The 24,578-nt window shown below is 48.3% G+C and overlaps 1 protein-coding gene across 1 annotated transcript in view; it reads right to left on the reverse strand.

Moving 5' to 3' along the window:
• INSC (INSC spindle orientation adaptor protein) overlaps positions 1 to 24,578 on the reverse strand; it is a 122,389-nt gene that overhangs the window by 15,332 nt on the left and 82,479 nt on the right. The window contains exons 8-9 of the mRNA XM_062198103.1: positions 7,439 to 7,610; positions 3,347 to 3,525 (exon numbers count right to left, since the gene is read on the reverse strand). Of these exons, the coding sequence (XP_062054087.1) occupies positions 3,347 to 3,525; positions 7,439 to 7,610 (351 nt within the window). The remainder of the gene's footprint in view (positions 1 to 3,346; positions 3,526 to 7,438; positions 7,611 to 24,578) is intronic.

Here is a 24,578-nt window from a genome sequence, read left to right on the forward strand (position 1 = left end):
AATAACCATGTTCCTAAAGTTGTACTTATGAAATGACTGAAGTTTGTATTCCTCAAATAAAAGGATTCTGGGGAAAAATTTTAAAAAATGAAAACAAATAAATGAAGATTTTAAAGTAAGCAAAACACCAGATGATATATTTCCAAATGTATATCACCCTCTATCTCGGTGAAACCAATTAATTTCTGAAGATTACAGAAAGTTATTCTCAGTGAAAGAGTTGGTGTGGGTTAGTCAAGATGCCCAGGTCTCTTCCATCCTAGGTTGTTACTGTTTGATGGGCAGAGCAGAAGTTCACCAACACACAGCCCACTTCCTATCTCCCTTTGTCATGTCTGCTGGATTCCCAGGCAACACAGTCCCTGGAAAATATGCCCTGGTCATGAGAATACAGGGCCCACAAATTGCTTGAGCCGATCCATCTGCAGGCCACAGTTCCCTCCTCTGGATCAGCAAAAGGGGTGAACAAGTCCAGGCCCCAGGCTTCCCTCACCACTGAGCCTGTGTGAGGGACAAATTAAGTGAAAGGGTTCTCGTTGAGATGTCCAAACAAAGGTGGGCAAGGTGTAGATTCAAGTCCAAAGAGGCTCCATGCAGCACTGGCATCGTTGGCAGATTCATTACCGGAAGCCTCACGGGAGATTTAATCTCCTAAGTATTTGAGGAGGCGGTGAGCACTTCAGAACCCGATTCATCTTCTTTGTCTTCATTACAGAGAGCCCTCTGATCACCTCAATCCTCCCTCTGCTACAGGAAAGAGCCATTTGTTTCATTAATGGGTACACTCTCACTAGCTAAGTGGTTGCTCAGAGCGAGGGCAGAAGGTGAAGCCATCCCGAGGACAGCGGGAGACGTGCCTGGCTCAGGCAGGGGCAGGAATAGCTTCTGATTCAAGCTGCAGAGAGAGCTGCTCTCTGCCCAGACCTTGACCTTCTCCTGCTACGCTGAGCACCCTCCTTCCTAGGAGTCAATGAGGCTTCGAGAGAAGGCCAGCTGCTCCAGGTGATCAGAAAGGGGTCTCTGCACAGGATCACAGGGTGTCTGAGCTGGGAGAGATCAGGCCCTGTTCACAGATAAAGAAGTTCTCGGGAGGTTCCCATTCAGTGCACTGTGCTACACATTCAAACGCCAATACCAATGCTAACCCTGACAGTAGCTTCCATTGATTTTATAGTTGCTGTGTGCTAGGATCTGAACCAAGAGTTTATACTCATTAGCTTCTTTAATTCTTATTACAGATTTGAAAATATGTGTTATGTATCTTCACTTTACAAGGGAAGAAAGTGAGACACAGATTGAGTGGCCCAAACTGACATGATTATCAATAGGCAAAAAGCTCTGAACTCAGGTCATGTGATTTACACTGGGTCTTATATGAAACAACCGGAGTCAGCCACGGGAGAGGCACTTGAAGACCCATCGGATAGGTGAGAGGCCAGGCAGATGGAGGCATCCAACCCAGGAAGCAAAGCTTGAGTAAAGCGGTGCACCTGGTGGGCCTTCCAGCCTCTTCCCCACACCCAAAGGCTGTGAGGACAGTGGGCATTAGGCAGCCCTCCCTCAGGAACCAACTAGGCCAATGGTGAGTTCAGTAAATATCTGTTTGTATCACATCTTGTCTCTATGGGGGCTTGTCCAACTGTAAGGAATGAGAAAGGAAGACAGTAATCATATCATGCATGGCTCAGTAGGCCAAGTTGAAGATTTGGGATAACTCACTAGTCACGCTTTTCTCTAGAGCCAAAGTTTTGAAAAATAATGCTATTCACCATTTACTAAGAACTTAGTAGGAGCTAAGCATTGTACCAGGCCATTACATCTATTTTATCATTAAACCCTCACAACAACCTTGCAAGGTAACAATTCATGCCCCAATTAATAGATGAGAAAACCAACACCCAAGAGGCTGTGACTTGCCAGAAATCACCCAACTAGTAAATGGCCCCAGCAGAATCAACGCTCAGTCTCCCTGATCCACATTTCACTTCATTTCAAAGATGGCAGTGGATAAGAATCAAAGACCAAGGTCCGAGTCAGACCAGAATTTAAATGCTGGTTAGCTAGTTAGTTGCCAACCACACTATTTGGAGGACATTCTCTTATCTATACATTGGGGCAAATATCACCAGCATCACAGATTATTGGAACCCTTATATACTAGAAAAGCTTCTCTGACTTGGGAGGGTCTGTGGTCAGCTGCCCTTCCACAGGTGGTTCTAAGGACAAGAAACAGCTGATGATGTGCTACCCTGCTTTGTCCCTTTCTTGCCTGAAGCAGGCATTTAGGGAACTGGGCCAATGGTGCCAGCTCTAGGCTAGAGGCCCTAAGAAAGTCTGGGGAAGTATAGAACGTGGAACATGCCCTCATAAGGAAAAATGTACATGAAATAACAGATGAGGAATAAATATCATTAGATAAGTCAACAGTGAGATGTGGGCTGTGACATATGGGCCTTATCAGAGCAGGCAATTCCAGAGCTCTGGAGCCAACAGGATAGGCCATCCTGGAGGGGCTGGGATAGGAGTTGGAACTCAAAGATGTGTCAGCTTCAACTAATAAGGTGAAAAGAAACAGATGGGGGTTGGGCTAAAATTGTGGCAGTGATGAACTAGCTTGAGAATTAAAGGACCATCTAACTTACAGCTCAGGTACCTGGTGAAATTTACAGAGTTCCAAAATTCATTAGATCCATCCCCAGTATGTATACCCTTTGGAGGGGAAATAGACCTAGTAAGGCCAAAGGTGGGATGGCATAAAGTTCTAGAGAATCACAGAATAAAAGGTTTGAAAACCCCACTCATGCAGTTTTCAAACACTTTTAGTAGCAAAACCTCCTCCCTACCTCACCCCAACAAAACCTTACATGGAGCTCAGATATAAAAAAAAGAACTGTGACTGAAATAGAGACTGAGGCCCAGAATCAAGGCTCTGCCACAAGCCCCTGATTTGATGGAGGCAGACAGGGTGGCAAATTCACTGCATCATTACAATGTTAGATAGGCACCAAGTCGACTGGAACACAGACCTTCCAAGGAGGTCCGGGAACCTTCCCATGTGTCTCTCTGCTTCCCAAGGTGGACAACCTGAGTGGAGACAGAGGAAGGCCCTGGAGTGATTGGAATAAGCAAGGCGGTAGGGAGAGGACTCAGAAAGACGCTACAGAGCCAATGAGAGCTATTGAGAACACATTCTTTTAGTTTCCTACAGAATGCAAAGGCCAAAAGTCAAGAAAGGGGATTAACAGAACTCATTACATGCTGCTGGGCATGGTGTCCTCCCTGCCCCAGAAACTAAGTCCTGGCCAGGCTCTGTCTCCATGGTTACAGGCCAGCCTAAGCTTCTCACCTGGTCCCGAGTATAAGGCGTGTCCACTCTCTGCTTGTCACTGCAGGCTTCCAGGAGGACGCGGATGGCATTCAGCTGCAGGAGCATCTCACAGGCCATCGTGTCAAAGAAGGTGATGTTGGCAAGGGCCGCGGAGGCCAGCAGGAAGACTTCACCAGAAGAGGCCTCTTGGCACAGTTCTGGATGGCAAAGAAGATGAAAATAGCTTCAGTGCCCAGTGCTTCATGGAATGACCTCATTTGGTTCCCACGATAGCTCTGGGTGATCATTTGGGCAGGTGTAATAACACTTGTTTTACAGGCAAGGAAAACAGTTACTCTAGAGGGAATAGTATCTGTCTACATCAGTGGCAGATCTGGGATTCAAAATCCAGTGTGTGACTCCTATTCACTCCTTCACCAACTGTGTCTCAAGCACCGGTGGTGGCAGGGCGAACAAAGAAAGCACAGCCTTGCCCTCGTCAAGCTCTACCTTACTAGTAGCCAGGAGAAAATGAAATTTTAAAGAAGTCTGTGGAAATAACTTCAAGTTCTGATCAATATTGGGAGCAAAATATGGAAACACTAAGATAATAGCTAGGGACAAAAGGGGAGCATAAAGAATGGGTCGCTGAGAATGGGACTTCACAGTGGAGTCCTTAAAAGAGGAAGGGAGCTGGTTGGGGGAATACTTAGGGGAAGAGAATTTTCTCAGCCAAAGGCCTAGCAAGTGTGAAGGCTGTGAGGCAGCAAAGACCTTCTAGTCCATTCATGTCTCGGGTAATGCACATTACACTGCTGCAAATGTGCCTTAAGGAAGAGGCAGGCGGAAGGTAAAATAGAATGATTCAACTTCTCCAGCTGTCATTAGCAAAGCCTCTGCACTTCCTTTAGGTCCCAAGATAAATATTATGCAGCTGAGGAAAGTTCTACACCAAGCCCCTGAATGTCAGACTCTTTGTCCCTAATCCTAGTGGTAACGGCCAGGTCCTGTGACCAAATTCTCCCATTGGAATTCTCTAATCTGGAATTGTTCTTAGGACCAATAAGAAAAGAGCAACCCCCATTCCCTCTACCACCTATCCCGTTCCCCCATGGGCTCCACAATACCAGGAATGGACTCCCTGCCTCAGGAGGAGGCAAAACGGCCTATGCCCACGGTGCTGCCCTCATCCCAATGGACCTGACTTCTGATCCTCAGCTTGAACTTGAGGACCAATCAAAGTGTTTCCTGAGCCCAAGATCTTTACCTCTACCAAAATCACAAAAGGAGAGGCCACCATTCAGAAGAACAGCCCAGGAGAGAAAGAAAGTTCCAGAGACAGAGCCGAGCTGTGTTCTAACCTAGCCCCTAGTTCTTGACTCCAGCCAGAGAGTTGGTATTCTCAGGTTCTGATACTGCAACTGGCCCTTCTTAGTGCCTTCCAGTGAATGGTCCTGGTCCCTGCCTAAAAAGGGACAGATATAGTCACACCTATAGTGTGACTCAGGCCATTTAAATTCTGAGCACATTCAAAGTAGAAAATTACCGTCCCCGTTTACAGGTCCAAGCTGAGCCTCAGAGAAGGCAGTAGCAGTCAAAGTACCACTTATGGAATGTTTACTCTGTGCGAGGCACTACTATATATTTTTATCCCATTAAGTTATTCAGTCTTCACAACAGTCCAATTGTTATCACATTTTTATAAATGAAGGAACTGAGCATTCAGATGATAAGTGATTTGCCTGAGGCCTTATGAACAGTAAAGTAATTCCTGGGGCTATGATACCTAAATTCCCAATCTTCCTATACTCCAGGTTGCCCCTGGCTCAGCCTTGCACTGAATCACTGCCTTATTCTCAGTGATGCTCCTGCAGACCTAGGTTTAAGTTCTACCAGGAGAGGAAGGCTTATCTCTGCAAGTCTGCTCCCCACAACCCAGCTGGGGCCATTAAACAATCCAGTCTTGACCTATCCATTCAGGGATAGGACAACAGATTAGCCAAGAAATTAAGGACTCCTTGATTCCGCTCATCCGGTGACTGCTCCATCATCCGGTTTTTAGGAAGCCACTGGCGTCTTCCAACCCCTTCCAAGTTACCTCCTCCATCCAGGCTCTGGGGTGAGACTATAGAACTCACCAGCCCAGTTTGCTGTACGACTTCTTCTAGGTCCCCTCATTCTCATGCAGTTGCTGTTGCTGCCGACACAGCAATTATTAACACAACCATCTAAGTGCCTTTTAATTTTGCTGCACATTTATTTGAACTACAGTCTGAGTCACCTGGGATGTGTTAGGGAGATTAAATTGAGGATTCTAGTGACTCATTTATAAATGTTTCCAGGGAATGGCAAGAAACTGGAGGACTACTTCCCACCAAAGTACAGAGCTCTGGCTTCCCGCCCAGAAGATATATTCCATCTGCTGAATCTCGGAGTAGACTCTACAATGCCCCTTATCAGGATGAAATAAGTAGGAGGACTCCCCTACATCAAGGGGAAATTCAGCATGGGCAAAGAAGCAGGAATGGACATGTGAGAAGAATGAGACATCATTTGGGCTATATTATGTTTTGGTTCATTTATTTGTTTTTTTTTAATTGGTGATATTTATAAATTGAAGTTTTCCTCTACAATTTAATATTTATGTCTTATCTGTAAAATGTAGGCATTTCCTACATGGCAACAATCAGATGGAGTTGACCAGTGACCGTCTCCTTTATGTGCTTTTCAATTCCATACAGAACCCAAACCCCTTATTTTCTTCTTCCATCTGGCTCAACTCATTGGTGTTTCCTGTTGGTCTCTTGTGGCTATCTGTGCATAAGGCTCCTGGGACATGATGCTGTGAGATGATGATGTTGTGAGACCCTAAGAGTTCCTCAACCTCCATAGGCCTAGATTTCTTCCCCTAGCATGATCTCTTGAGCTCTCACCAGCCATGACTTTCAACCATGAAAGGTTTTCCAATTTTTTTGAAAAATGTGACACAGACAGATGGATTTCTGCCAGCCTGGCCTATGGGTACCACTGCCCTGGCTAGACTCGTCCACAAAGTCAACTTAATCAATGTCTCCTAGGAGAAAAGTGTTTGCATATCTTAAAATTCTAGAGCTAGAAGGACCCTTGAGAGAAATAGGTTGCAAGCTTTCATTTTACACACAAAGAAAATTGTGACGTGAGCTTGTGATCTAACATAGTAAGCCAATGGCAGAGTCTCACCTGGTTCCTACACAGGGTTGCTACCCAACAGCTCTTTGTGGAAGGGAGGAGTGAAAAGACAGAACCCTAAGGTATTCTGTGCTATCCCTAAATTGGTGTTTTTGCAGGTATTCCCAGCTCTGATATGTTGACTCCAAACACTAGCCCTAAGGTTTCTAATAAAACTAATTAGAGTTCATTTCCAATAAGACGTGGATATAGAGACAGTGACAGAGTTAGGGATAGAAGTAAAAACCAGACCAGCAACAGTGCCAGTAATATGAAAAGAAAGGAGGTGGCTTGCAAATCAAGTTCCCTGAGGACTGTTATCCAGACAAATCTTTCTAGTTTCTGCAAGTCAGTAAAGAGAAACTAGAAGAAGAGCATATTCTAGATATTGGGCTATGACTCTCTTGCCAGGAGAACACATGTCTGCTGGAAGAGTCAAAGCTTTCCTGGCCACCTGATGAGAAAGCAATGGAGAGATCTCAATGGCAGACTGTGGAAAATTGATACTCTCAGAGAAGTCACTGGCCAAAATCTTTGCTGCCATATTCTTTGGGTACAATAAATCCTTAGGAGCAAAGTCTATCAGAGGTTTTCTGGCCAAGGATCTGAACCTCAAAATTCAAGGGCCCCTCCTCCATGGACCCCCTCACCTTGAGCTCCGTTCTAAAAGGCCAACTCATCCCAACCTGACCATCATTCAAGGTGCTTCTTAGAGGACTCTATGCATTTTCATCTGAGATTTTAGACAATAGAGCCCTTCAAAGCCTGCCTGTGATCCACCAATGGCTGAATTTCAGCCAGTGTGATCATCTAGGAGATACTTGGGGTGCAATGCGCAGAAGACTAGAAGGTCTTCCTCACCCTTCCTGAAAACAACCACCAACGCCCTCTCTCCAGGGGTACCGCCCACTGAGGGTGACTCACTGATGAGGGCTGTCACGATCTCCTCCATGCTCTCCAGGAAGCTACTGAGGTGCTGGGTGAAGGGCAGGTGCGGGGAGGTGACCTGGGCCACCACGGCCGCAGCCTCAGCCCTCGTAGCCTCTGAGTGGCTGTCGTCTGTCAGGATGTCAGCCAAGCACAAAACGCCATCCACCTGCAGATGGAGAGAGGGAGCTTCCCTAGGCATCCTGACAAGGCATCACTGCTCATGATAGTAACAAGACACACAAGACCCCCTACATGTCCAGCCCAGACTTCCTGGGACAGCCTGGAATCCAATGCAGAGCAAAGGACAATCCAGTGATGAGGCTCCCAGAAAGACCCAAACTTGAGCAACTGGAGGTTGCTCCTTTGAGTCCACCAGAGATCAGTAACCTCCCATGGATTCTCTACATAGCAGACATCCATACAATGTGTAGGAGCTGGACTGTGGTCACCCGCCACAGCCAAGTGTAGTAGAAAGAGCAACCACATAGAAATTTCACATCCCCAAACTCCAGCCTTGGCCCACTCTTCCCTGCCTCATGACATGGCATTGGTCACCCAGCATCTCTGAGACTGTTACCTGCCCCATCAGCAGAGTATTGAGAAATTAAAGAAACAAAGCAAACAATGACTGATCCAGAGGAGACCTCCAGAAACACTGCCTTCCTCTTCCTTTCCTTGGATTTAGCAGCAGGCCAAACTCAACATCTTTCCTTCTCCATCTTCTTCTTGGTTTGGGTCCTGGCTACTCCACTTCTGATCCAACTTCCTGCTAAAGCATGCCCCAAGAAGCAACAGATGATGGCTTCAATACTTGGGTCCTTATCACCCACATGGGAGACCTGGATGAGTTCCAGGCTTCTGGGTTGGACCCAGCCCTGACTGTTGTGGACTTTTGAGGAGTGGATCAGCCGGTGGAAGAGTTTTCTCTCTCTCTCTTTCTCTCACTCTCTCTTTCTTTCTTTCTCTCTTTCTCTCTCTCTCTCTCTCTTTCAAATACAAAAGGAAATAACTTTTTACAAAGTCATGGGTTTGGCATTTGCACCCAAATGGTTTGGCTTCAAAGGCCAGGTTCTGAACAGGACTTCCCACTGCCTCCTGCAATGCGGCACCTGAACTCAGACCCCAGCCTCCACCAAGGATCAGTACTTGAAATTTATTGGATGAAAAGGGAGCAGCAGCTTTTCAAAGCCAGTTCAGCTGCACTACTGCAGCCCCTCAGATACCCCAGGACACAAGTCTGCCTGAGGATCCCACCAGCGAGCACCAAGGAGAATTTCCCCAGTTAGGAGAGGGAGACACGGATAGGGCAGGGAGGAGAAGCATGCACAGATGCTCTCCCACCTGCCCCAGCCTGCGGCTCCTGTCCTTACGTCCTTTTTTCCTGCCACTCAGCTCCAGCGCCTCTCTCGAGGCCTGCGTTCCATGTGACTAATTACCACTACTGAGTTCTGGCCTGCCTTTAATGGCTCTTGGGAGCTGTAAGGTCCATTAGCTGTGAAAGCCTTTGGCAATCTCAAACTCCAAGGAGACAAATGTGGAAACAGGAGCCCAGGGAACTGTCTGTAATAAAACTCACCTGGATGTGCTTAATAAACAGGAACAAACAGCAGCAGCCAGCCCTGGCAGGACTGGATTCGCGCCAGGTGTCTGACAATCAGGCCCTCAGAGAGGGGCCTCGTTTGGCCCAGGGAAGGGTGGGGGCGCCTCTGGGCCCAGAGACAGGAAGCAGCCCTATTGCCAACATAAGAAACCTCTTAGGCCGTCTGCCCATCATTCTCTAGCCTCCTTCCAGCATGAATCATGCCCGTTGCTAAGAAACTATGGGGTCTCTAACAGGGAAATGTCTCAATCAATCCAGTCTCCTTAATCTCATATCTTGGTTGCAGTTGGGGTTGCTACCCAGGTCCCCAACTCAGTTGGAAACACCAGTCAAATTAACTCAAACCAGCACGCTGCCCTATTCCCCAGCACGTTTTTGGAGACAGGCCAATCTGAACAATCAGAGAGGCCACAGAGCGGATGTTCCCTTGGGCCGGGTGCTGCCCAAGGCTGAGGCACAGACCTACTGTCCTGGCTAGAGAGCTGCTCTGTAAACACAGCAAGCAAGATTTCCCTGAGCACATACTGCATTCCAGGCCTGGGGCCAGCGCAAAGATGCAGGGTGGTGGGGTGCAGGGGTGGGGTACACTGTGGCCTCCTATGAGAGTGCTGTGTGGGGAGGCCTCTTGGAAGCCTGGTTTTTCTCTTCTGGGCTCCTGTCCCCAAGTACTTCTGGTAGCCTCTGTCCCACTAAAGGGCCCTGTTGCTGCAGGTGGGGTCTGTGGACCAGGTGCATCAAGTTCACCACAGGCTTCTGAAGGGCAGTTGCCTGCACCCCACCCAGACCTACTCCAGCAGAGTCTCAGGGGACACCTGGGAGCCTACTTCTCAACAGGCCCACAGCCGATTTTTCTGCACTGGCAATTTGGAGCAGCACGGCTGTCATGATTCTCTGTTCCTTTGTCTGGTTCCTGCGCTCCTCTGCCATTGCTGTCAGCCCAGGAACTGCAAGTTTGTTCACTCTTGGCTGCTCCAGGCCAGGCAGCAAGTGGCTTTCAGTAAAGGGGATACATGCAAGAAAGTCATTTAGACCTAAGACTTGAGGGCACACTTTAGGAAATTAAAGGCAAAGGAATGAGCTTGCAGATGGAGGAGGTTGGTGAGCAGAGGCAGCTGCAGGGAAGAACAGCATTGGAGCAATCGCCAGCACAAGAACACAAGCTCCCCAGGTTCCCGGCCCTGCTGAGCATGCCCAGCCTGACAGGGACCCCAGTGCCTTCTGCCCTTTGGGTTCCCAGAGGATCTGTGAAGTCTGCCTCTATAATTACCACCAGCTCATTGTCTGGATCTCCTTATCATTTCTGTCGTATGCTTCAGGTCTCTTTTGGTAATTCATGGAAATAGATCATCCCTTCAAAAGAGAATATATGTGGCAAATTTATAAGGTGCAACAGATAATAAAATGAACATATCTAGTACTTAAAAAAGTTCATGGAGGGGCAGGCATCTGGCAAAGGGGGTAAGACACTGCTTGGGATACCAGCACCCCATATGGGAATGCCTGGGTTTGAGTCCTGGCTCTGCTTCTGATTCTAGTTTCTTGCTAATGCACATCCGGGCAAGCAGCACATGATGGCTCAAGCATTTGAGTCCCTGCCACTCACATGGGAGACCCAGATTGGGTTCCCAGCTCCTGGCTTCAGTCTGGTCCAGCCCCAGCTGCTGCAGGCATTTGGGGAGTGAACCATTGGGTGGAAGGTTCATCTCTCCTTCTCTCTATCTGCCTTTCAAATAAATAAAATAAACATGCATTCTCAATAGATGGAAAATGGAACGTTTGTAAGTTTATTTTGGTGCAAAAAGTTTTGAAATCCATAGATAAATTTTTTTGATAATGTAGTTTTTCCTTGAATTTTTGCAAGACCCATTCATATGCAGGGATTTCATTATTCTTTTAAACCAAAATAAACTTATCTTTCAATTATATTTCCCCAAAACTTTCTGAGCCACCTACATATGTATAGGTATCTATCCCAACAATTATAGTCTTAGAAATTAAAAACAAAACTCTGCGCAAACCTTGGCTTTCTTCTGCTGATGGTCATTATCTTGAGTTTTCTGCTTATTAGTTCCTTGTTTTCTTTAGAGATTTATTGCGTGCATATTTTGTTTAATTTTATATACTTTTACACTTGCCATAAGTGCTATTATATTGCATATAGCAATTTCCTTTTCTCCCCAGTAAGCATAATGATTATGAAATTCCTTCCTCTTGCTTTATGTGGCTATAGTCAATTTATTTTTTATAGAAACCTTTTATTTAATAAATATAAATTTCATAAGTACAACTTTTGGATTATAGTGGTTCTTCCCCTCATATCCGCCCTCCCACCCCCAAACCGTCCCACCTCCTACTCCCTCTCCCAACCCATTATTCATTAAGATTCATTTTCAATTACCTTTATATACAGAAGATCAACACTATACTAAGTAAAGATTTCAACAGTTTGCACCCACAAAGACACACAAAATATTAAGTACTGTTTGAAGACAAGTTTTACCGTTAATTCTCATAGTACAACACATTAAGGACAGTTGTCCTACATGGGGAGCAAGTACACAATGACTCCAGTAGTTGATTTAACAATTGACACTTATTTATCACATCAGTGTTCACCCAAGGCTGTTGTCATGAGCTGCCAAGGGTATGGAAGCCTGTTGATTCCACAAACACTGACATTATTTAGACAGGGCCATAATCAAAGTGGAGGTTCTGCCCTCCCTTCAGAGAAAGGTATCTCCTTCTTTGGATGGCCAATTTATTTTCAACATTGTGTGATATTTCATTGCATAAGTTGATTGCAATTCATTTTCTTCCCTTGTTGATGGACATTTGATCAGTTTTCCAGTTGTAGCCATTATGGACAATGTTGCTATAAATACTCTTTTAGGTGTGTTCAAGGAACAGTTGGCAGTTTCTTAAGGGGTCTCGATCTAGCAGTGAAATTTCTAGGGCCTAGGTTTGATAGCTTCAACTTTACTAGTATTGAAAAATTGTTTAGCAACATGGTTGTTGCAATTTACAGTCCCACAAGCAATATATTTACATAAGTTCATTTAACTCCATGTCCTTACCAATACTTCCTATTGTCAGATGAGTGTAAAATTCTATTTTAATTTGCTTGTCTTCACTTAACCAATGAGGTTGAAAAGTTTTTCACATCATTTTGTTTTGCTTTTCTTTAGTTTGTTTTAACTTTTATTGCAAGTCAGATTTCCTCTACTATGAATTGCCTGTTCACTTGCTTTGCTCATGTTTTCTTTGGTGGCCTTTCACAGGGACCAAATTTCCCCTGGCTTTAATTGTGAATCTGCTGACTCACCAATGCCCTGCTGCCAGCATGATGTCACCAGGCCTAGTTCATCTCCATATCCACCATGTCTAAGCAGGCACAAGGCAACCCAGATCAACCCAGAAGGAAGGCAATGAAGGGCACTGCTCTCCAGGCTCTGGACCTGAGCCAATCAATTAATCAATTCCTATAGCATCAGAGCATGCACAGGCATAGAAGTCAGATCTACCCAAGTCTTAGTCCTGCCTCTGTCCCTTCCTTGCTGAATAAGTGTCTTACCTACTTTCAATGCTCATCTATAAAACTGGTATAATAATACCAATCTCACAGGGCTATTTTTCTCATAAAACGGAGATAAAAATATCAACCTCATTAAACAAGGGGCTGCATGTGTAGTTCCTGCCACATGAAACACCATCACCCCTTCCATCACCAACTATTGCCGGCAGTCAACTCTCCTAGTCTTGGAGCCCTGGATACCAGTTTACCTCACTTCTGCTTGCTCCAGTATCATGACTGGGCTTCTCTCCAGGGCTGTACTGAGAAAATCAGTACTTTGGGTTGAGACACTCAAGTTTACCCACTTGTTTGGACATCCTGCAACCATGCAGACCAACAGTGGAAGTAATTCCTGCTTTAATTCAAGGCCAGGGACAGGAAGCAGAACAATTATGAGGAACTATTATATCAGTACTTTCCCTGCATTTTTGCAGTTCAATAAGCAGTGACTGAACACCTACATTGTGTCAGGTGCTGAATACAGAGATGAAGCAGAAGAGACAAAGACAGAAACAAAACATCACAAATGAGACAGAGCATGAGAGAGAAGGAGTTGTGGGGAGAAATGACTGGCTAAATGGCGAGGATACAGGAGCTCAAGGAAGCAAAGACATTGCCCAGGCCACACAGCAAGTTAGTGTCAAGGCCAGGGCTTCAATCCTGGTCTCCTGCTCTTTGACTTACACCTCCCTCAGCAGAGCCCTTGGGGGGAAAGAAGGAAGAAACTGGTAGGAGGGCCAGGTTGGCAGGAGATGCTCAGCTCAGCTCCTATAATGGTTCCAGGAGCAGCCCAGCCTGAGGCCAGCTTCCTCAAACACTGGTCCCATTCAGGAATGTCTCCATCCTCAAACCACCCACTTCTCATGCCTGGTCATAAACATAATGATGCCAAGAGAACAATCTAATCAACGCACCTTCAAATCCCTAAAGAAATTGCTACTGGAAGCACTTACAGATAATTAGCTTTTCCATGGAGTGAGCCTGGGCTGGAGGCCAGATTTTCCTCCTGCAAGGGTGTACAAGTAGTAAGGAGGAAGGCCAGGCCTGGCCATCACCTGGGCAGCAGAACCAATGCACCTGGAATGTGGACACAGAGGAAGCTGGAGAATGCTGAGATTGCCCTGCAGAGTGGGAAGAGAGCATGGAACCCATGCAGCTGAGGAGCCCAAAGTGTACAGGACACACCCTGCCAGACTGATGAGCAACTCTGTCCTGCAGATTACTGGGAAAGCACCAGTGTGGCTCTAGGCAAATATCAAAGGCACACAGGCTCATACACAAAGCCTATCATCTATACTGGTCAGCGACTTCTTAGTTTTGGGCTTCTTTGGGGGGGAGGGGTGTTTTGTGTTCATTCTGTTTTTAGTTCTTAGGCAAAGGCAGAAGAGCTGCTTGCTGGACTGTAACAATTACGCAGCACCACATGAATGCAGTGAGCTCTCAACCACAGAGAGGAAGGATCTAAAGACCTCAGAGTCTTCTCCTCCACTCCTCTGTCAATTCAGACATCTAAAGGCTGCAGAGACACACAAACAAGGGGGAAGCACAAGGCACTCAGAATCCTGTTCGTGGGTCCAGGCAGGAAGGGTCTGGCTGTCCAGGCTGGTCAGAAAGAAAAATTCAATCCTACTAAGAGAGGGGCACAAAGGTCATGCCCAAGGAAGCAAAGACAAGTGAGGGGCCAAATGACAGGGCAAAGCACATGGTGGAACAAATGAACCCCGGGGTCAGAAGCAGAATCTGAATGTAGAAGTGGCAAGGCTCAGGACGGAGTCTGAGTCACACAAGGTGAAAGCCTGTCTCTCCAAAATGACGTGTTTGTTCCATGGCACAGTGGCAGAGCTCACAGCTCAAGAGAAAGCTGTAGAAGCTAAAACAGGACTTCAGACGGATAATATTACTTTCCCCCAAACTAATACATCCCAGGCCCCACTCAGCCTCTTTTGTTATTTCGAATCAGACTCTGGTTAAACGCTGAGTGCCAAAGTGGACAAAGACAAATATTAATATGTAACAGGGAAACATTAGATGAAAGGGATTATACTACCAGTTTGGCAGCAAGTCAGTGGGGGAGGGGATGGGAAGACAGAGAGGCAGAGAAAGCAGAGATGAGTTATTTAGGAGGAGAGAATTCATGGATTGAATCATTTAAGAGTATAAATAGAAAATAATTTCCCTGTCAAGCAGATGATTTTCCTTAAAACAGATTTGCAAACAGATGTTCCAAAAGCATTTGGGGGATGGGCTTCCCTTTGGACTGTTCTGCTATGAAAATATCAAATTCTCACCAAAGCACTAGTAGGCACAGCTGGGACCTGGATTATACCAAAAGAAAGATCAGTGGCTCTCAGCTTAGTTCTCAGATGATTGGAATCATCTGTGAAAGTTTTTAAAATATTAATATCTGGGCTTTCCAGCCAAGAATTTGAGTTTTATTATGGTAGACTCAGCGTTAAAAAAAACCCCTCAAATAAGTCTAAGACATATCCTGGATTGATGATCACCATGGTTTCAGAGGTGCCTGTAGTACAAGAAAGTTGCAAAATTTAGGAGTGAGGAGAGCCTGGACAATTTGCTGACTTGGTGAAACGCACGTTACATTCTCTGAGCCTCTGTTTCTTAATACTTAAAATGATAATGATGTTATTCTTAACAATAAAATCATGAATGAAATATTGACATTCACCCTGAAATCAGCATCAAGACAGATCTACCCCTCATCACTACTCTCATTTAACACTGTACTGGGCAAGACAATTATACCTGAAAAGGAAAAAAAAAAGGTTTATACCTTTTGACTGGAAAAGAAGAGGCAAAATTGTTATTATTTACTGATGATATGATCAGGTACACAGAAAACCCAAGAGTCTACATACTATTCAAATTAATAAGTGAATTTAGCAAAATCATTAGATGCAATGTCAAAATTGCATATTCTATATAATAGCAACAGTTTTAAAATAACATTAATGAAAACCACTGACATTAGCATAAACATATCCAGAAATAAACCTGAATAAAATGTGCAAGATATCACCACTAAAAACTCAAAACACTGCTAAGAGAAGTTAAACATGGCCTCTAGTAAATAGAAAGATATACTATGTTCATTGAATGGAACACTCTGTATTGTTAAGATACAGAGTACTTTTTTGTAAATTATCCAAAATACTATAAATATAAAGATACCAGTCAAAGTCTCAAGAGATATTTTTGTGAATGTTGCTAAGTTGATTATAAAAGAAAAAAGCACTTAAGAACTACCAAGAAAAGTCTTAAATTAGAACAAAGTGGTAGGATTTAAACTACCAAATATCAAAAATGTATAGGACTAGAGAGACCTACTAATATATTAGTACAAGAGTGAAAAAAAAGACTAATGGAACAGAAAAAAAAGTCTAGGAACAGACCCATCTATCTCCACTTTCCTTATAAAAAAGCCACCACTTTAATTTAGTAGTGAAGGGATGGTCTTTTCAGTAAATGATTCTGGCTCAATTGGGTATCCTTACAGAAAAAAAAATGATCCTATAATTTAATTTGAAATGAATCATAAGCCAAAATGTGAAAGGTAAAACAATAAAGCTCTAAGAATAAAACAGAATTATCTCCAGGACTTTAGCAGAAACAGTGATCCTTTAAATGGAAACAAATTAGTGCTAACTATAAAAGATCAACAAATTGAACATCAGTAAGAAAATGAAAAAGCAAACCACAGGTCGACGATGCATATTATATATTAGATATGACACCATATTTTTAAAATATTTTTAAACATTCATAAATCACAAAAAAACAATGTTTTTAAATGGCAAAAGTCTCAGACCAAATTTTTCAAAAGAAGATATACAATCAGTCAGGAAAAGAAAAGTGCTTAAAATCACTGCTTATCAGGACAATAAAAACAGTAAAAGATGACCGCAGCACAAGCAGAGCACAAGCAGCTGTCCCAAATCCACGAGCAGCCTGACTTGTATTTCTGAAGCAGCCAGAGAGAGACTGAAACAGCCTTGGTAAACTGTGTACGTTCATCCTCGGTGTGTGTCTTTCCTCTCCCCTCTCGTCCTCCTCCAGGTTTCCACCTCTTTCTCATCGCCCTTCCCTCCCTGTTTCTCTGCGTCTCTGTGGACAACCAGAAGACTCACCCCTTGGTGTCAGGGACGGAAGACGCTGCAGTTCCAGGCTTTGAGGGCAAACCTGCTGTCAGGGCCAGACTGTGCCCAGAAAGTGCCCCCCAGTCAAAATCTCCTAAACCTGCACCTTCATCCATCCTCTCCATCTCCTCGTTCCTCCACATCCCGGCCCCACAGCCCCACTTTCCTCCACTCTCCTCCAAGCTAGCACTTGCCCCACTCCAGGAGCCACAGGGTGAGCCAGCAGGTACCTCTGTACCTGCCCAGTGCCCTGAGGGCCCTCCACTTCCCTGCAGGCTCAGCGTCCCTTCTCCCTGGCACCAGCATCACCTTTCCTTCTGGCTTCCTATTTTCTGCTCTCGTCAGGTTATTTGGGGTCCAGCCAGGAAATGCAAACTGTCTACCATTTCACCCTGCCAAGCTCACTCTTCTCATCCCACACGGTTCCCCAAACACACACACACCTCCAATGCCAGGCTCCATCTGTGAATTCTTAGGGATAGAGAGGTGCGCAGCTCCCTTCTGGCAATTCCTGGAGGGACACCACCTCCTCAACACACCCCAGCTGCAGAGAACAGGCACCAGGACTCCCAGGTGTGCAGCACTGCACCTGAAAACTTTCGTTCCTCACATCACATTTCACAATATGACTTGCTAAGTCGTTTGATACCAGTAGAACAGAGATCTCTATCCAACGAGAACATTCAGACTCAGGGGGATTAGGAACCCTCCTCTGGCCACTGAGCACAGCAGTGCTAAATGAAGGGCTGGTCCCAGAGGGCCTCCACTGCCCGCAGCCCAGTGGCCTCTACCCAGTCTCAATGGCCTTTAGTTCATCTGGCAAATCGCAGGCTGTCTCTCACAGCTCACCTTGGCCCACCAGCCACCCTAAGTCCACCTGGGAGCCTAAGAACTTGGACTCAGGGCCAAAGGTGTTGAAGGAAGAGACAGTAGAGAAGCCGGTGCAAATGATCAGGGCTGAGTGGTCCAGAAGGGGACCAGGGCAAGCCTGGTAGCAAGGTGTGTCCCCTTCTGTCCTTGCTGAGTGATGCTATGGGGTTTCCTTTCCCCTCTTCCCACCCCATAAGGGCCGGAAACCACTCAAGGAGGCACTGCCAGGCTGTGTGAAGTCAGATATCCTGCCTTCTGGTCCCAGCTCTGTGATACTAGGGACAATGTGGGTGTCCAAGTCACTCGATCTCTCTGCGCCCCTCCTTGTCACCTGCAATGGGGAAGAACTCTTCAAGCTGTATTTATTTAGTACCGTGTGTGTAAGTCCATTCCCAGATGGGCTCAGGGGGCTGGTGAGTGAGTCTCTCTGGGTGGAGAAGCCCAGATGGAGCTGTGGGCCAGATGGTGCAGGCCACTGCACACAGTGTGAGATCCTAGCCCGGGGCAGCAGTCAGGAGAGAGGCTCAGAAGAGCAGGCAGCTGAGTCGGATGTCAACAGCTGCAGGGGGACACCCCAGTACAGGCAGAGGCAGCCCCTAGACCCTTTGGTCCCTTCCTTTGGGAAAGGAAAATGGCCCCCATTGGCAGAGCACTGACCCATTTCAAGTTTAGCATCTGCAAGGCAGGGGTGACTTTTACTCGTGATGAAACTGGGATCAGAAGGGTGCAGGGTCACACACCTGCAGGGTAAGTGTGAAGCTGCGTGTCGAACCCAGGCCTGTTCACCACAGCACACTGTGCCGGAGGCAGCTTTCTCAGGGTGCACCTCCAGGGCCAGGGTGAGGCCTTGGATTTTGCCAGTCGGAACTGCAGGATCCAGGAGGGTTTCCATCCCAGGAAGGCATGAAACTGACTTTGGGGGGAGCCCAGGAGTCGGAGACATGTTGGATTGCAAGATTTGCCTACAACCTGCCCTGGAGGAGGCTGGCTTCCTGGATAGAAGCCCTCCTTGCCCTGAGTTTGTAAATCCTCCCTCCCCACCACAGGAAGCTCTGGCCAGGTCTGCTGATCCTGGGCCTGGACCCCAGCAGCCTGAGCCGCTCCAGGAGGAAGCGGCCTCAGGCAGCCTGGAGGCGCTGCTGCTGTCCAACTTGTCCACCAGGGGCTGCTGTTGCACAGCGCATGGGGTCCCGCGGAGCCCCAGAGGACAGAGCCTGCTCCTACAACCCAACCGCGGTGTGTAGACGCCCGGACTGCTCTGCTTCCCCAGCCCTTCTCTAAGCGCAGGTGGCCCGGGAGAGCAAGGAGCAGCCCTCCAGCCAGCAGGCGTTCCTTCAGTCTGGACAGCACCAGCGGCTCATCTCAGCCTGGAGCCTTGCGAGGCGGGGAGAGGGAGGCCGGGCAGTGTGCCTGATTGCGTTCCTGCCTCCTCACGTCCTCTCCCATCCCCTTGCAATAGACTTGGCAGAGTGGACGTGAACAAGATCACTGACAGACCCCGCCCCCCTGCCAGGCTGGGGAGGTGACAGTGCCATTCCCCACTCCTCTCTGCCTGTCAGCCACAGGCCCATCCCAGACAGCTGGCCTGGGACCCCTCAGCCCATGCCCCAGTCAGTTGAAGGCCATTTCCTTGGGGCATGGGGGATGGAGTAAGGTGATGGGCGTAGGTGGGCTGAGCCCCAAAGAGAGGTGGGGGGCATGTGGGGCCTCCATTCTGAGCATGCTCTTTCTCCCTCTCTCCACGAGCTTCTCATCAGATTAAGCAAAGATCCTCTATCCATCCCTCCCCCTCTCCCTTCCCTCCTTCCTTCATTTTAGTCAGAGTTACAGAGAGAGCAGGAGAGACAGAGATAGGCCTTCCATCCACTGGTTCACTCCCAAAATGGCCGCAACAGCCAGGGCTGGGCCAGACCAAAGCCAGAGCCAGGAGCTTCATCCATGTCTCCCATGTTGGGGGCAGGAGCACAAACACTTGAGCCATCTTCAACTGATTTTTCCCAGGCCATTAGCAAGGAGCTGGATTGGAAGCGGAGCAGCCAGGATTTGAACTGGTGCCCAAATAGGATGCCAGCACTGCAGGCAGCAGCTTTACTGGCTAAGCCACAGAACTGGCCCCAATCAAAGATTTCTTACTGGCACTTGTAACTCCTCTCTCACTAGTCAGCCTCACTTGTATGTAGGAAAGTACCCACATTGCTCTGAAGTCTAATACCACAACCCCCTCCAGCTGGGGAGGGGTGGGCTGAGGGAAGATACCTAGGAGTGGGAGTTAAGAAAGCAGGGCTCTCATCCCAGTTCTATCTCTCCTGATGCCTCTCCCAGTGCTGTACAGCCTCAACTTGCTGGTCTGTAAAATGGGGCGGAGGTGACCATCTTTCCTGGCCTTCCTTAAAAATGAGCCTGAGAAGGGAATGAGCAAAAGGGGGAAACACTGGTTAAAATGCTTTGTCAGAGCCATGCATTTGGCCTAACCGTTAAGCCAGTCAGTTTGCTCCAGTCCCACACTGGAGTGCCCGAGTTCAAGTCCCAGCTCCAGCTCCGGAGTCCAGCTTCCTGTCAGTGCAGACCCTGGGAAGTCGCAGTGATGGCTCAAGTAATGAGTGGTGCCACCCATGTGGGAGACCTGGATTGAGGACAGGAGTCTCTCTCTCTCTCTCATAAACTCTGTTTATCAAAATTTACTGTCTCTGACCATCTGCAACCATACAGGATGAAGGCAGTAGAGAGAGATACTATAACACAGCAGCTGGAAGGAGCCTGCCCCTCTCTGCCCCCCTTGCAGCCCCCTCCCCCCTGTCCAGGCTCTCTCTGTCTCACCTCTCATCTACCCAGACCCTCAGGTATCAGGGAAAATGCAAATAGATCACAAAAAGCTACCCCAGGGACCAGGGAAGGGGAAGGAGGGAGCGGTGTGGAGACAGGTAGCAGTTTTCCTGTCTCTCACCCTTGGCAGTTTTCTTCTTGGACTTGAAATTGAGCCCTCCCCCTCTCTCCCTGCTCATCTTTAATTTCTTTATCGATTTTCATTAAACTCTCCCTTTGGCTCCAGTACAGGGTAAACTAACTCCTTATTTGAAAAAAATAAAGCACAAGCAAGGAGCTGGAAATAGAAGGAAGCTCTTTGGAAAGGGAGCTTGTCTCTGGCATTAACCATGGAGGAGGCAGGGACTAGAACCGTGCAGGACACTGTCAGAGCACTGGGCCGAGTGTCCCCCCAGTCCCTTGTAGCCCTGGATCTGGAAGTCCCAGCCCCTCTGATCTCTGGCCTTGTGCTGGACCAGTCCCCAGTCTAGCTCTAGTCCCCAGCCCCCTCCATCCCCACCCTGGTCGGCTTCACCCAGCCCCAGTGCTGACCCCACAGTGCCCTGACCATCCCTTTAGCCCCTTGGGACACCTGGAACCCTACTGGGGTCAAGGCGGACTCCCTAGACACAGGCTCTCTGGGGACAATGCAGAGTTCTTTCAGGCCTCTCTGAGGAGGCAGACACATGGGCCAGGGAGGAAGAAAGAGAAACAGACCCCAGCAGTGCTTCCTCCATGCAGGCTCCAGACTGCACACCCCACCCCGTGGCTGCAATGCATCGGCACAGCAGCCCAACGAAGGAGATGTCATCCCCATTGCAGAGAGAGGAAGCTGAGGTTGAGAGAGAAGTGACTCGCTCTCCTAAACACCTCTGGCCTTCCCCAAACCCTGCGGGCCATGCCTTGGTGATGCCAGCTCTAGTCCTTCAGGAAGGCCACTTGCCCAGGCCACGCTGGAAGACCTGGGTCCATCTACTCCCACTGGACTCTGTGATCCGGGGCCCTCACTCAGCCCTCACTTTCTTCCTCCACACTTCTCCCATGCATGGTTCACAGAGCACTTCCTCCAATTCACTGAACGTGAAGTTCCTTCAAGACTCAGAGTCCCACAGGCTGATCCCCAGAGGCTCTCTGCCTCTGCCAAGGCTGCTCTACCGGGCTCAGCTGGGGGCTCCTCCCTGCTCCTTCCCGGCCAAGCTCTACTTCCTGGTGGCGCTGCCTCCCCGTGGCCCCAGCAGGACAGCCCTTGCCTCCCTGCTATGCCGCCGGCCCTCTCTGCACCCAGCCGTTTCGAGAGCCAAGCAGCAGGTCAGCTTGTGTCCCTCCCTTGAGCCCAGGATGGAGCTGCAGAAGGAGGGGGAGTGCCTGCTGGGGACACAGGGAAGGCAGGATAGGCTTTCAGAAGCCGGGCCATTAGGGGGGAACACTGTGGCAGCGTGGAACCACCCTGAAAAGAAATACAGAACCTCACAAGGCCCTTGGGACACTTCTGGAATCGCTTTTGCTGCTGTTACAATCTGGTGCCCTCCAACCCTGCCTGGCTGCTACCCCCTGCCCAAGCCAACAGCAGAGCCCGGCTCCCAGGGAACCATTCCCTGCCATCCCCACCATTCCCTGCCAACCCCACCACGAGCACCAGCTCTCCCCAGGGTAACAAGCAGCGGCTTGGAAGCAGCCAGGCCTGGGTTTGAATCCAATCTCTCCATTCATGGGCCGAGGAACACAGTCTCTGCTTCTCGCTCCCTCTCCTGTAGAACAGGAAGGCTGTGGGCACTCCGGCTGCAGCCCCACCAAACTTTTCCATGCTGTGCACCTTGCTGCCTCTTTGACCATGCTGGCCCCCTCCCCTCGGCGTGTCAGCCTCCCTTCCTCACCAGACTGTAGCCTTCCCAAGTACACTCGTTATCAAAGCCCCAGTGATTAGCAGTGTAACTGCCACCATCCTAATAGCGTCCATTCCTTTGTGCCTGCTGTGTGCAAGCTCCACAGTACTGCATATCCATTGTCCCCCAACAGTCCTGGGAGGTATTCTCTTGTGCCCATTCTACTGACCAAGAAATTACATGTCAGGGCCAGTGTTGTGGTGTAGCGGGTTAAGCTTCTGTCCGCAATGCCAGCATCCCAATTGGGCTCAGGTTCAACTCCTGGCTGCTCCACTTCTTTTTTTTTTTTTTTTTTTTTTGACAGGCAGAATGGACAGTGAGAGAAAGAGAGACAGAGAGAAAGGTCTTCCTTTTTGCCGTTGGTTACCCTCTAATGGCCGCCACGGCCGGCACGCTGTGACCGGCACACCACGCTGATCCGAAGCCAGGAGCCAGGTACTTCTCCTGGTCTCCCATGCAGGTGCAGGGCCCAAGCACTTGGGCCATCCTCCACTGCACTCCCGGGCCATAGCAGAGGGCTGGCCTGGAAGAGGGGCAACCAGGACAGAATCCGGTGCCCCGACCGGGACTAGAACCCGGTGTGCTGGCGCCGCAGGCAGAGGATTAGCCTATTGAGCCGCAGCGCCGGTCTGCTCCACTTCTGAATCAGCTCCCTGCTAATGTGCCTGAGAAAGCAGCAGAAGATGACACAAGTGCTTTGGCTCCTGCACCCATGTGGGAGACCAGGACAGAATTCTAGGCTCTTGGCTTCTGCCTGGCCTGGTCTCAACCGTTATGGCCATTTTAGCAGTGAACCAACGCATAGAAGATCTCTCTGTATCCCACCCCCCACCCCAACTTTTCTCTCTAACTCTGCCTTTCAAAGAAAATAAAAATAATAAATATTAAAAAAAAAAAGGAAGGAAGGAAGAAAAAGAAATTGCATGTCCAAGAAGCTAAACAAGTTTCCCAGGGTAACCCAGCCAAGTTCACAAGTTAGAGAATCTGGGTTCAAAGCTAGGATTGTCCAACTCTCTTATTGCCAAGTCTCTCCTCTGCCCCGGAGAGATGGCTTTGCAACATGAGGGACAGGTGACTTCCTAGAGTGAACCAGCTGAAGCACGATGTCATGAGACAAGTGAGTGAGGTTAAAAGTGACGGCGCCAGTGCTGTGGCATAGCAGGTAAAGCTGCCACCTGCGGTGCTGGCATCCCAAATGGGCACTGGTTCGAGTCCCAGCTGCTCCTCTTCCAATCCAGCTCTCTGCTATGGCCTGAGAAATCATCAGAAGATGGCCCAAGTCCTTGGGCCCCTGCACCCATATGGGAAATCCAGAAGAAGTTCCTGGCTGCTGGTTTCAGATCAGCCCAGCTCTGGCCATTGGGGAGTGAACCAGCAGATGGAAGACCTGTGTGTGTGTGTGTGTGTGTCTGACTCTCTGTAACTCTGCCTTTCAAATAAATAAATAAATCTTTAAAAAAAAAAAAAAGTGAGTGACTGGCAGACAGCAGGTGTGGAGAAGCAGAGAAGGGGCTTCACCTGAGGGACTGGATGAGACCGTGGCTGAATCCCTCACCTCGGAAGTCGCCCGGTTCCAACAAGGCATGAGAGTCACAGAGCAGGGCTCAGGATGGGTGCAGAGTCTGGTGACAGGGCTAGACCCGAGCCTCTGCTGGGGGCTGTGCCCGACACAGTGAACCCTCCGAGACTGGAGGAAAAGGCAGAGGAAGCTGCAGGACTCAGACGCAGTTCGCCAAACCCAGCACTTTTCTCGCTGCCTATTATTAATTAAACAAACCCTAGGAAGGATGCCAAGCCAATAAATCAGGAAGGGGAGGCTAGGACATCGACAGTTTCTAATTAGGCCAGGAACCGTGAGTTGTGGTGAGCTGGCGGTGGGCAAGTGCTCCAGCACGTGGTTCTTCCCCACCTGCCTGTCATTCCGTGGTTTCCACAGCTTAGCCAGCACCTAGGCTACCGCACCTCTCATCCTTTATACTGGCAGCTGCTGCTGGCCTCACTGCAGCCTTGGAGGCCAGCGCTGAGCAGCTCACACCAGAGAGGGTGGCAGGTGTCAGGGGGCACCCAGGGAAGGGCGAGGATGAGGGAGATGAAGACCTCCCCACCTTCCTGCGTATTTCTAGAACGTCTCACAACTTTGGAAGCAGCATGATATGGAGGAAATGAGTGTGGGTGTTGGCATCACAACATCAGATTTAGACTCCTGGGGCTGCAGAATGGTTAACAGTCCTGACTTTGTCCAAGCAGAACTGGA

The sequence above is a fragment of the Lepus europaeus genome, chromosome 7, assembly GCF_033115175.1.
Source record: "Lepus europaeus isolate LE1 chromosome 7, mLepTim1.pri, whole genome shotgun sequence".
Lineage (NCBI taxonomy): Eukaryota > Metazoa > Chordata > Mammalia > Lagomorpha > Leporidae > Lepus > Lepus europaeus.